The sequence below is a fragment of the Alosa sapidissima genome, chromosome 12 (genome assembly GCF_018492685.1).
Source record: "Alosa sapidissima isolate fAloSap1 chromosome 12, fAloSap1.pri, whole genome shotgun sequence".
NCBI lineage: Eukaryota > Metazoa > Chordata > Actinopteri > Clupeiformes > Clupeidae > Alosa > Alosa sapidissima.
In genome coordinates, this window is record NC_055968.1 from 10,838,315 (window position 1) to 10,851,807 (window position 13,493).

Genomic DNA, 13,493 nt, shown 5'->3' on the forward strand with positions numbered 1-13,493 from the left:
AGAACACACTGGCTGCTATTGCCTATATATATATATCAGTCTCTCACACATCTCGTCTCCTCCTTATAGCAGTGTGAGTGTGAGATGAGCCTGGTGTGGGTGGGAAAAGATTGGCTATAGATTAGCACATGCTTGGCTGCTATCTAATCAAAGGCTTTGGGCGGCTGCTGTAAGATAATAATGAGTGGCAGAGCCATCCATGCATTTCTATAGCTATTGTCTTTTAATATCAAGAGGCCGGAAGATGGGGAGAAATGAAATGTGTCCTATATACTTTATAGAGCATGAAGGGATGCTTTAAATACAGAACAGCTAATGCAGTGCAGAAAGCAGAAGAGCTTATTCTCATCAGTAGAGCACAGCGTCTAGTCAACACGTACAGTTCAGCACCTTCTATTCCAGACTGGCTCTTCCTGTGACGTCACTGAGTACACGTACTGTATATTCATCTTGACTTCTGCCTGGTTTCAAGAGATGTCTTGCACCTGTTCTGTTTTCTACCCTTTGTTTTTTGTTAGGCTTGTTTGTTTTGTTTTTCTGAGCTCCTTGTTGTATGTCTTGTTTCTTCTCTGATCCTGCTGAGGACCAGCATGTACTGTACCCAGAGACTCTGATAGAGCACTTCAATCACAGCAGAAGACATGCTAGTATTTCAAACATTACATTACAGTCATTCTGCATTTCATGTGGCTCATGAAATGCCTATATGGAGGTTTCAAAAACTGGTGTGTTTCTTCTAGTTAGATCTACAGTGTATATGTACATACATGCACAATCACTGAATTTTCAAGTAATATGTATTCATGCGTTATTTTGTGTTGCACAGCCAAGAAGCAGGAGAGCGGGGAGTATTTGAACATCACAGGAATAACTCGAGATCAAGCGGGAGACTATGAGTGTGGCGCGGGGAACGACGTCTCCTCACCGGACACCAAGACCGTGAGAGTCACCGTCAACTGTAAGTGTCTGTCACATTGATTGTTTGGGCTATGACTGCTGTCCGTCTGTGTTGTGTTTGTGTGTTTGTGGAGGTTTGTTAAGTCAGTGTTGCAGTGTGTTTCTGTGTGTGTTGGGTTTGGCAAAGTTTGGTAAGTCATAGTGTGTGTGTGTGTGTGTGTGTGTGTGTGTGTGTGTGTATGTGTGTGTGTGTGTGTGTGTGTATGTGTGTGTGTGTGCTCGTTGTTAAGTTCATTCCGGCTCTGACCGTGGTGAAGCTGTTTGGTGGCAGCGCAGTACAGCTTAACAGTATTATTCTCCCACATTTCAATCTGACCAAAACTCATGGTTGAAACTTTTCTGTGTTTGTGTGTGAGCACGACCTTGAGTCCCTAGAAAGGCGCTATATAAAAAACAATGTATTATTATTATTATTATTATTATTATTATTATTATTATTAGCATAGCAGGACAACACAGCACAGCCCCCTGATTGGCTCCCTGGCTCCCTCCCTCTCCTATCTTTTGGGTGCTCACTCAGAGCCTCCTCTTCTTCTTCTTCTTCTTCTCTTTAGCGTTTTTTCCTCCCAGATCTTCCGTCTTGACTAAAATTCATAGTTGGAACTTTTCTTAATATTTAATGAGAGAATTCCCTTTTTGTCTGGCCAGAGATGATTAATTTTGGTTCTGGACCAATCTCAGTGTTCGAAGGCCTCCTCCATTATGGAGGTAATGAGTCTTTGAGAAGTGTGAAAAGACAGTAATGAGCGAGTCCTGCATTAATGAATTATGTTGGCTTTACTCATCACGGTCACATGGAAATGTGCCTCCTCTGAGTGGAGAGCGGCGACACACACACACACACACACACACACACACACACACACACACACACACACACACACACACACACACACACACACACACACATGTATTTTTCTTCTCCCTTCTCTTTTTTCCGCCCCCTGTTTAAAGTCTTTCCTTCCAGCCGATGCACCATTCCACCAGGTCATTAATCTCTTTGTCTGTGTTGATACCATATGCTGAATCACACTACAGAGAAAGAGCTCATCAATCTCAGCTTCATCTTTTGAGTAGGAGGAGGAGGAGGAGGAGGAGGAAAGAGAAGAGAAGGAAAGTGAAGAGTGAAGTGAAGGGGGCCATTATGGCTGTTTCCGCTGTCCCCTATCCTACTGTGATCAGTATTCACTTATCCTTACTGTGGACGAGTGTGATCTGTTGGCATATTCCTTTTGTAATGATGGAATTCATTTTAGCTGATGACGCCAGCTGTGTTAAAGGCTCAGATATGAAAAGGGTTTGCATCCTTCACCCGTGACATCACGGGACTCTTATGTCTAACACCACAGATTATTTATTTATTTATTTATTTATTTTTGGTGGGGAGTATGTTAAAACAAGACGTCTTTGTTTGTGTGAAGATGTCCTCTAACACCCCCCCCCCACACACACACACACACATACACACACACACACACACACACACAAACACACACACATGCACATACACAACTCCCTCCCAAACCTCCTGTTAATGTTGTCAAGGCTGTTGAATGACCCCTTTCATGAAATTAACGTGGTTAATGTCCATCTTCATCCAGCTTATTGCATTTTGATGCAGCCAATAAAAAGCCATCTGTCCTCGCGTTCTGAAGACAGACAAATGGGCAGAGGGGCAGTTGAAACTCAGTACTCGTTATCTTATCGCGCTACGCCTCTGAGCGTCAGACCTTGATATCCTCACTTCTGAAAGAGCCTGCAAAATATCCTCACTTCTGAAAGAGCAAACACTGAAACACGCTATTATTCCACTTGAAAAACAAGCAAATTGGAACAGTCTGAACACAGTGTTTTAACTCCCTGTTAAACACATACACACACACACACACACGCACGCACGCACACACACACACACACACACACACACACACACACACACACACACACACACACACACACACACACACACACACACACACACACACATGAGAATTACTGTGTTCCTCATATTAACAGTAGGCTACAGTATTCCCAATATAACAGTACTGTGTTCCTCATATTAACAGTAGGCTACAGCATTCCCATTATAACAGTACTGTGTTCCTCATATTAACAGTAGGCTACGGCATTCCCATTGTAACTGTACGGTGTTCCTCATATTAACAGTAGGCTACAGCATTCCCGTTATAACAGTACTGTGTTCCCCACCATTCATTGAGACCTTGGTTGTGTGAGTTCTAAGCCGTGAAGATTGCAGCCTTGCCTGTATAACTTAATTAAGAAAATTAATTAAGAGAGTCCTTAAACTCTCAGATTTAATAAAGCTTTGGACTTGGTTAATACCATTTTATTCTTGTCTTAAACTGTGCCATGACAATACCGGCTATGTAGCTGTAAGGATACATTTTGAAAAGTTATGTTCTTTAGATGTGCTATTTATTACAGAATGCCACTTGAAAGTACATTTGAGCCAAAAGAGCATGACAAAGTCTCTACTGAAATAAGCACTTTTGCGAACAATTGTAAATGTTCAGTTGTCAAAATGAAGATAATCACACAATGATGTGATTTATATTGGTGGCCTGTCACATAAATTACTAGAAATAAAGCCAACAAATGTAGAGAGGGTGGCTGTTGGTGTAGGTTTAATTAATGTTATAGTCATGGCCTCATGCTTTCTTTAATGCATGAGGTCTTTGTGACTGACATTGGCATTTGAAGTGTAATTAAATGCATGCAAAATTAATCTCTTTACTGTAAAAAAATAATTACCGCTTTTAGGTAAATGCAGTTGACCTCTAGGGTAATTACTGATTAAGACTGCTTATTAAAATATCTGCAAAGCTGTAACGAAAATAAAATTAAGCTGTAGCATGTTTTGATTAAGCTGCTTTTGAATTGACAGGTATAAAAGTTTAACTGAAGCCAATTCAACAATATTTTAATAAACAGGTCAGTGGTCATTAGTCATAGATCTGATGAAGTACAAATTAATAAGAAACTTTAAACCTCAATCAGAGTTTTTTTTTTTTTTTTTTTAAACTGATTCCATTTAGCTTAATGAGATCTGGTATTGACAAAGAGAGTGAATGGTCAGGTCAAGGATACTTTTGACTACTCACATTCCAAACATTCCACATTATGAGCCACAATCATTATATTTTTTAACAATGATTTTTATGATGATCAAAAACACAAATTGAGGACAACAAGTTCATTGTCAGTGAATACTGACAGTCAGAGTGCTTACAGGAGTCATGCATGCACCCTAGTGCATAGGGAGCATCCTTAGTCTCCTAGTGCATAGGGAGCATCCTTAGTCTCCTAGTGCATAGGGAGCATTCTTAGTCTCCTAGTGCATAGTGAGCCTTCTTAGTCTCTAATCTAGTTCATTTAAAGTGGTCACAGACTGTACTGTATGTGCACTTCTGACTTGTCTCTCCTTTGTGTTTCTACACTGTCATGCAGACAAAAGAGAGATAATGGTAGAAAGTAAATGCTTTCAAGCTTTGTGAGATCTATAGCTATGTACTGTAATGCTTTAGCAGTCTTATGGAATAAACAAGATACATATATTTCAACAAAGTTTTGCTGCTGATGGAAACAAACAATAAAATGACGAGAGTCTTAAGAGTGGAACAGCGATGTAGTGCAGTTAGCACAGGTAGAAAAGTAATACAGTTCTCATTTAATCAGGTTCAGACAGCCCACTTAAGTGCCTTGATGCTGTGTGGACTCCGTTTCAATATGAAGTTATTGTTGACCATCTCAATGCAAACATGTTGGCCAGCTAAATATTAGCATAAAAGGCAAACTATAGAGGCAACTCACTCATAGCTTCAAGACAAGTGTGAATATTACTGTGTTCCTCATATTAACAGTAGGCTACAGAATTACCAATATAACAGTACTGTGTTCCTCATATTAACAGTAGGCTACATCATTCTCATTATAACAGTACTAGGTTCCTCATATTAACAGTAGGCTACAGCATTCCCATTATAATGGTACTGGGTTCCTCATATTAACAGTAGGCTATAGCATTCCCATACAGCATTCCCATTATAACGGTACTTCCTCATATTAACAGTAGGCTACAGCATTCCCATTATAACGGTGTTCCTCATATTAACAGTAGGCCACAGCATTCCCATTATAACAGTACTGTGTTCCCCACCATTCACTGAGACCTTGGTTGCGTGAATTCTAAGCGGTGGAGATTGCAGCCTTGTCTGTATAACTTGATTAAGAAACCTCCTTAGCTGTAATGAATCAGGCTCTGTAGTTCCTCCACCAATAATTTCCACCTTTAGAGGGGAACTCCTCCAAGATAATATGCAGTGAGGCCAAAGCCCACCATAGAGCGCCTGCTGCTGTGATGCTCTTACAAGTGCTGGAGGCGTAGACCTCTTAATATAAAACACATTATGGTACTGTGTAAAAGTGTTTTTATACTGTGGCGTGACCTTATTTTCACCAGAACAGCCATATGCAATTAATTCATAATATTGTCAGACTTCTTCAGCATGAGCACGCGCTGCTATATTTCTTTTGAAAATTACTTTGGGGCTACTGTCTCCGTTTTTCATGACCATGAGCAAACGTGCAGGAGCTCTCTAGCAACGCTGTTGTGTTTGATGTCTTTTTATTATTATTTCAGGTCCTGTTAAGCTCCAGCGTTATGAAAACTTGGTGAATTTTACTAGTCATGTCCTGAAGTTATTGGCTAGTAAACTACATAGCAATAAGATGCCCCCAAAATAGCACCAGCTGTTGAATTCTTGGAGAACTATATCCTATATATCATATCCATATTCCATATCCATACATCATGAATGGGAATGTTGAGTAATACATTTACTTCAATGTCATGTTTTTCAAAGTTATTCATGTAGCTTGTTTTATCCAATGTGAGCTGTAACACTAAAGGCAAGATATATACTTTATCACCCCTAGCCTACTTCAAAGCACACGCTACGACGGCAACTGTCTGTTGAGACCTGTTAGGTTGCTTTGCATTGCCTGTGTGGGCGGAAGAAAAGTTGCACTCCTGCGCATACAGCAACAACCACCAGCAGTCCATTCCGGTGCTAGTGCCATATGTGGCGCATATGCAGTACAGTTAAATCAAATGTAAACAAAGCAGTGCTAGCTTCCAATTTCCACCCTACTCCTGCTCAGTGTGTCATAAATCTACTTCTAATCAAGAGTATGTTTGATAACAAGTTTTGGAGCGGTGGAAGTGTAGTGGTTTAAGGGCTGGGCTAGCATGCAGTATATCCTGAAAAGCCTGTTGAAATGTGAGTTCAATTCCCGGCTTCCACCTTTGTACCCTTGAGCAAGACACTTAACCCCAAATTCCTCCGGGGACAATGTAATCCCTTGTAAATATTTTGACATATGTAAGTCACTTTGGACAACAGTGTCTCCTAAATGACTAAATGAAGTTGCAAATGACACTGGCATTGTCAGTCCTGGGTCTTTTATTAGTGGAAGAAAGAAAGAGGCTGAAGAGAAACAGTGGAGACTGTGTTGTTAGATCCAGTCATCCAGAGGTAAAGCACTAACTATCAGGATTGCATCTCCTTAAGGGAATATCTGATGATTACACTGTGCTTCTTAGCATCAATAGGTAAGCTAAACAGCCAATTAGATTAGGCTGCCCTTTTCCCAATGACTCTGTATCCGCTTTAACATGTTGAATCGGCCATAAACTAGTGTATGGAGGTCCATCGGTATTAGCTGAGCTGATTACACTATAGACGCTCATTGACCAGCCAGATGTTATCAAACATCCGACCAACAGCTTGTTCTTGGTCAGCTTGGTTCTTAAAACCTGTGACCTCACTGTGATTACGGCATTCCACAACCAGCTGAGCCACAGGACCATTGTGTTTATCATGGCTAGCCTACTCTGGATATGCCTGGGCCTTAAACAATAAAACCACTAATGCTATATGAAATGCCACCAGCCATAAATGTATTTCTCGCTAATGGTAGTGGATGCAGACCTTTAATGTCCAGTAAATGTCTGTGTAATTGCAGGACATTTAGACTATGAATGTCTGTGCAGAAAGGAAAGCTGCCATCATTCTTTGTCAGAACAGGCAATGAAGAGGGAGGCATTCTTCAGCACAACATTTCTAAGTGCTCATTTGTGTATTCACTGCCATTTGTAGCTCTTTGTTTAACAACTACATCCAGTATAATACTTTTCTTTTTTCCACATACCCTGCATTCTCTGTTGGCCTTGAGACCATCCTTATTCCCGCATAACATGGCTTTTATTTATAAGAACTGGGTTTATTAGAGAGAGAACATGATGTTATTCTTGAAAATTTAAATGGGGAAACTTAATGAATTAATAAATCTTGGCTGCAGCCCTGTTGGTGCCTGACAGAGGGGGGACAATGAGAGTGAGACAGCATTAGGAGCAGTCGCTCTGTTTATAAGCTGATAAGTCGTGGACTGATGAGTCCCTTTCTTAATTATGAGGAAAACTCATTTTAGAATGTGGATGAAGAAGTAGTTCTAGGCCATTAATTGATCTTTTTTATTAAAAAAAAAGAAAAGAAAGAATGTGTGCCCACCCATTCAGGAGACGATAGATTTGGGCAACATACAATTTTTTTACAGCTCAGGAATATGCCTAGTTATCATGTGTACAGTGTGTGAACGCTAACACATCCTGGTATTTAAAAAGCAGGCTGTATCTCCTACCTTGTGTGGGCAAAATGGATGCCAGTGCCCTCAAATCACTTCTGAATGCTGACAGTTTATCCCTATTGCTTCATTTTTATGGAGAATCCATGCAGTGCTTAAACAATGGGAGCAGAGTCACCAGCCAAATACCTGGGCTTTGATCTCTGTAGGGTCATAAAACCTAAATAAAAATAAACATAAGTTATCATCACAGATGTTCTACTTATCCTATTTCATCATCTAGTAATGGCTAATCTCTCAGGTTATCTCAGTTTGGCTAGGCAACTATTATTTACCTCAGTGCTGTACCTGGTATTGTACTGTGTGGCTCACAATCTCAAGCAGAAATCAGAAATGTAAACAGGTGAATGCAGTTATACATTAGTTACAATACCTCACATACAGTAGGCCTTCTCGGCTCCTCCTGGCTCTCAAACAGCGGCATAATTGTTTGTGGTGGTGAAGTTACTGTAAAAGGAAGGTAGCGGTATTTATGGTGTGTGTAAGTGATGGTTGCATGGTGAGCTGCTATCGTGCTCAGGGTCTTAGGGACCTCTTTAATCCAGGACCATTAATGAACACCACCGTTGATGATAATGATAATGGAATCAAGAAGAGAAAAAAAAGACATATTGTTCCCTAATTGAAGAATTGTCTTTCCTTGTCCTTCTTACCAGTGGATGGCAGTGCATAGTAGCTTATTTCCCCTTATGAAAGTAGGTTTGGGTAAACTAACTAGCTTAATCACTGTAGTGCTTCATGCAGTTTTTCTTTCCCTAAGTAATGTAACTTATTTCCACATAGCCTTAAGTGGCTTGATGATGTGTGTATTTTCCTTCATTAGGCCTGACTGGACCGTATTATGGTTTTAGTATGGATGCTATAATATGATAGATTGTTATTTATTTCTGCATCTTAATTTCCTGCATCATGTTCCTTTAGTCAGAAAATAGGCGTAAAGAACCTGAAATGCAATATGGTATGATATCAAATGAAGGGAGGTTAAATAAAAGTGGATGAGCAACAGTAGATAGAGGGATGTGCTTGGGCCTGAAATCCAACCCACTAGTTAGTCAGTGAAAGGCGAGCGACTGCAGAGGTAGTTTCTCTGATCACGAGAGGCACACGGAAGCCATGAATCATCCGCCACACTCTTGTCAGCTCTTGTCTTGCTGCTGTCCAGGCTTAAGGCTATTGTGGCGATAACGATACTTCCTTAGTGCCAACAGAATTGGCTACTCAGAGCGAGTCTGTGGCTATGAACAGAAGCTGAAGATTGTGGATTTGAGTGAATTTTGTGTGTAATTGAATGGTGTGGAGGTGTGACATGCTTGTGATGAAGTTCTGTGCCATGTTGCCATTTTTGCAATGACATGGCTTTCACAAGTAGCCCCTTCAGGATGTGAGCATTCCTAATGACCTGCGATCACCCATCACCTTCAGTTTCTCACTTTAATTTAGTTTGAAAATGGCTATTGCCAGTAGTTTGGAAATGCCTGTGATTGATCTGGTAATTAGTTGTTTTCTCTTTTTCCCTGGCTTCAAATGCAAAGCGGCCCGCACGTTTATAATGAGAGGAGAATCCCGTTGATGTCCAGAGATACTCATTTGATGGAGCCTGTGAGATAGGGCTTCGGAGATCCATCATGGTCAGCGGCTCGTCCGCTATTAGGTTACCTGCCAAGGGCTGCCAATACCTCACGACGCAGCACGTGTCCGAGTGATGAACGACCTGGAAATGTCCCCAGCGCATTGTTTGTAATCTTTACATCTTCGCCCTCCAAGAGACTGAAGCCTGAGGCTGTTAATTGGACAAACGAATCATCATATAACGGCAGGAAATCAACTTACAGCAGTGTAAATGCTGAAATGCACAAAAACGCAATTGGAGAGCGAATTTAAATGCTTAACTGATTATGCCCCGGAGCTTTGCTGTTGGCTGCACAGAGAAAATGGTGTGTGCTGTCATATGTCACTTTTAGATGAGTTTCACCTAAAATAGACCAATACTTAAAGAATAAAAATGACTAAACACTCCTAAAGGGCAACTTACGCATGGAGGCAAATGGAACTGTTTCAATCAAAGTGAAAAAAGAAATAACCTAATCAACTCTACATCAAGTATGTTAGGTGAAATGTTGTCATTCTTCTTTTCATTTTTGATGAAACACACAAGACTTGGTGGGGTTTTTTTCTATTGAGACATTTCCCATTTTGATAGAGGTTGTGACAGGTTGCTTCAAATGGAAATAAAGGTTACAGGCTTCTATCCAAATGACTTTTGAGCTTAGATTTTCAAAGACTTTGCAGGGAGCCTTCAAAGAGAGTTATCAGGATTATAAATGCGCTTTCACTTAGATTCATTCATCACAAGTAATTTAACAACAAAAGTCTTAAGTGGATCTGTTCACTTAAGGGAACAGTTGTGGCGGTAGTATATGATTGCTTTATTAATTATTCGAATGGCTTATTGGTTGTTTACAAAAGAGGGTGAAATCTGATTGGAATTGATGAGGTCAAATGACTTGTGGGAAATATGTAGGAGACTGCTAATAGCTACATGTAAGGGATTGCTCAGTGATAGGCTTTTCACTTCCCAGCAGCACACATAAGCAAAGCTAATGCAGCTGTTCATACTAAGGGCCCTGTGTGCGTGATGTAGAGTAGGCTACATATGCACACGAGCACTGCTGATAGCCATGCTTGTTCTGATTGTAGCCAAAACACACACACACGCACGCATGCACGCACACACACACACACACATACACTCACACTCAAACACACATACTCGCACACGTCCACATACACATACACATACACATACACACACAAACACACACACACATACACGCACACGTTCACATACACATACACACACAAACACACCCACACACACACACACACACACACACACACATACACGCACACATTCACATACACATACACACACAAACACACCCACACACACACACACACACACACTCAAGCACATGCATTGACAAAATCATCTGGTAACATACATCTCTTTTGACTCTTTTGATTTTGTTAACAGAATGTACTCTGCATATTTGAACACATTAATGTGTGCTGCTGGATGAAATCAGCTCCTACTATTCATTTAAACTTTTTTTTTTTTTTTCATTTGAATGGCTAGAAGGTTTAAAGAACGAAAATGTCTTTGTGACATTGGGAAAAGATTTGCACTGCGCTTGAGAACTTGAACGACCTTTTATATTCTATCCGCAGAACCTGCCACCGCCATTCAGCCTTTGAACTTCCATTAAGCAATTTGGCACTATGTAATTCAGTTTTTGTAGCCTGTGGGGCGGTTGCTCTTTTTTTCTCTTTTTAAGCCATTGTTTTCCATGTTTTGTGAGTTGAAGCATTGCACACTATTGTCTGTGGGGTTCATACAATTTTAGGTAATTAAAGAAAAAGGTAATTTCGGACAAAATGTCAGTATGACATGGGTATTGTATATGTGAATGTGTGTGTGTGTGTATGTGTGTGTGTGTGTGTGTGTGTCTGTCTGCTTACACATGTGTTTGTGTTCCCCAGTTCCCCCCAACATCCATGAGATGAAGGGTAACAGCGGGGGTCTGCGTCGTCCTGCCCTGCTGCGCTGTGAGGCGGCCGCTGTCCCCACTGCAGACTTTGAGTGGTACAAGGGAGAGAAGAGGTAAACCTGTGTGTGTGTGTGTGTGTGAGTGTGCAGTTATCTGTGTGTGTGTGTGTGTGTGTGTGTGTGTGTGTGTGTGTGTGTGTGTGTGTGTGTGTGTGTGCAGTTATCTGTGTGTGTGTGTGTGTGTGTGTGTGTGTGTGTGTGTGTGTGTGTGTGTGTGTGAGTGTGTGCGTGTGTGTGCGTACATGCGTGTATGTGCATGTGAGTGTACAGTTATCTGTGTGTGTGTGTGTGTGTGTGTGTGTGTGTATGTGTGTGTGTGTGTTTGTCTACTGTCACTCACAAGAACTGTAGTAGAAAAACTGTGCAGAAACAAACAATCAGCATCAGAGCTTGTAGAAGACCATACATACAGATTGAACAGTAGTTTGAGCAATTTTCAGCTGTTTTCTTTTTTCATGGTTTGAGTAGCTATCGTGTTGATCGATCAGTTTCTCAAACAACATGATAAAGCAAATACGCTGAAAGCTTCACATGATGCATATGCGTCATGAGGTTGGTTTAATGAAATGTTTGTGCAGCCACCTCATCCTACTCCCAGGTCACATTAATCAGCATAGATTCAAGTAATGGTTCTTGAATTTAAAAACCAAATTAGTGCATTACCCATAATTTACCCACTCGGAGTGAGAGATTTGAATCATCGCATCACACTGTGCTAATTGTAATTATAGGGTTTGTTCAATTTATTCAAATTGCCAAGGAGGCATATTGGCATCATACTGGAGTTTATATAATTTAGGATCTGGCTCTGCACGTTTTGAGGATGTTCCTAAATGGATTCACTGTATATGTGTGTGTGTGTATGTGTGTGTGTGTGTGTGTGTGTGTGTGTGTGTGTGTGTGTGTGTGTGTGTGTGTGTGTGTGTGTGTGTGTGTGTGTGTGTGTCACTGGAAAAACGCATGCGTGGACTGGACACTCGTGTGTTGATTCATTCCTCTGCCTCACACTTACTGAGTGTATCATTCAGTCATTTTAGATTTCCCGCAGCGTTCGTGGCCACAGACCACGTTGGCTCTGCTGCATTCATGCTAAGTGCAAATGGACACACTAGGCCACGTTTTATGAGAATAGGTACAATGTATCAAGTGCAGTGAAAGTCTTACCTGAATGCTTCTGCACAGACTAGACTATAAAGATTGGAGGTGCAACATTGCAATACATAATTGGCACAAAAAAAAACCTGTATAGGAGAGAAACAGCAAAAAGATGTTCAAGTGAATGCCCGTGGTGTGGAGTAAAAACTGTTCCTGATTCTGAATATTAGTATATTATCATCTGTGGTGTGTGTTCGGTGCAGTTCAGCTACAGTAAGTAGGTCATCACACCAGTTCAGCACTGTGTGCTGGAAAGCTCCTGGTTTCCATGGTTTCCTCGGTTCACCTGTTAGGGGTGTGTCAGGAGTGGACAGTGTTGTGATGCATCAGTCTGTGCTCAGCATTGTCAGTCATTCTCTTGTGTGTAAAAAGTGTGCTTTAAGTCCTTTAAGAACAGGCAAATCCAAAATGAACTGCAATCACATAGAACAAATGGGAACACATTTTGCATATGCTGTATTTCTTGCTTAAAATGCACTCACCAACCCTCTGTTGTCTGCATGCCTGAAAAAAAACCCCTCCAGTTTGCCAGTTTGAATTTGTGGAGAATTGTGCCCTTAAATGGCATAACAACCAGCCCAAGTGGAAGTGCTCTGGGCTGGGATGTGCTGGGCAGTGCTGTGCCTGTTGGATAAGCGCTGGCAGCTTTCACTCTTACTGAACCATATTTTTATAACTGTCAGCATAATGCTTGGCCTGTTAGCTCAAAAATTGGACTCTGGAAAGACATAATGGCTAGAATAGCCCCAGTCAAACCCACCTGTTGTGGCCTGTTCCACTCACTAGTTACTTTAATACAAGTAAAGCACCACATGTCTTCATTGTGTTTGCACTCATCTGGCTTAATTTGATGATACTAGTTATCACGCAGCTCTTTTGATATTTCAGTGCTTGTATTAGTCAATCAGTGAATCAATCGTTCAGCTGATAAAATAATCATTCATTTGTTCACTTTGATGTTTCTTGCCTTAGGCTGTACAGAGGCCAGGGGATTGAAATCAAGAACCTCAGCACCAGATCTATACTCACAGTTACCAATATGACAGAGGAT

At 41.0% G+C, this 13,493-nt stretch overlaps 1 protein-coding gene across 2 annotated transcripts in view; it reads left to right on the forward strand.

Moving 5' to 3' along the window:
- Positions 1-13,493, forward strand: part of negr1 (neuronal growth regulator 1) — a 114,459-nt gene that overhangs the window by 56,229 nt on the left and 44,737 nt on the right. For both annotated transcript variants that reach the window (XM_042057120.1, XM_042057121.1), the window contains exons 4-6: positions 827-958; positions 11,221-11,341; positions 13,415-13,493. The exon at positions 13,415-13,493 is cut by the window's right edge and continues 70 nt beyond it. In XM_042057120.1, the coding sequence (XP_041913054.1) occupies positions 827-958; positions 11,221-11,341; positions 13,415-13,493 (332 nt within the window). The remainder of the gene's footprint in view (positions 1-826; positions 959-11,220; positions 11,342-13,414) is intronic.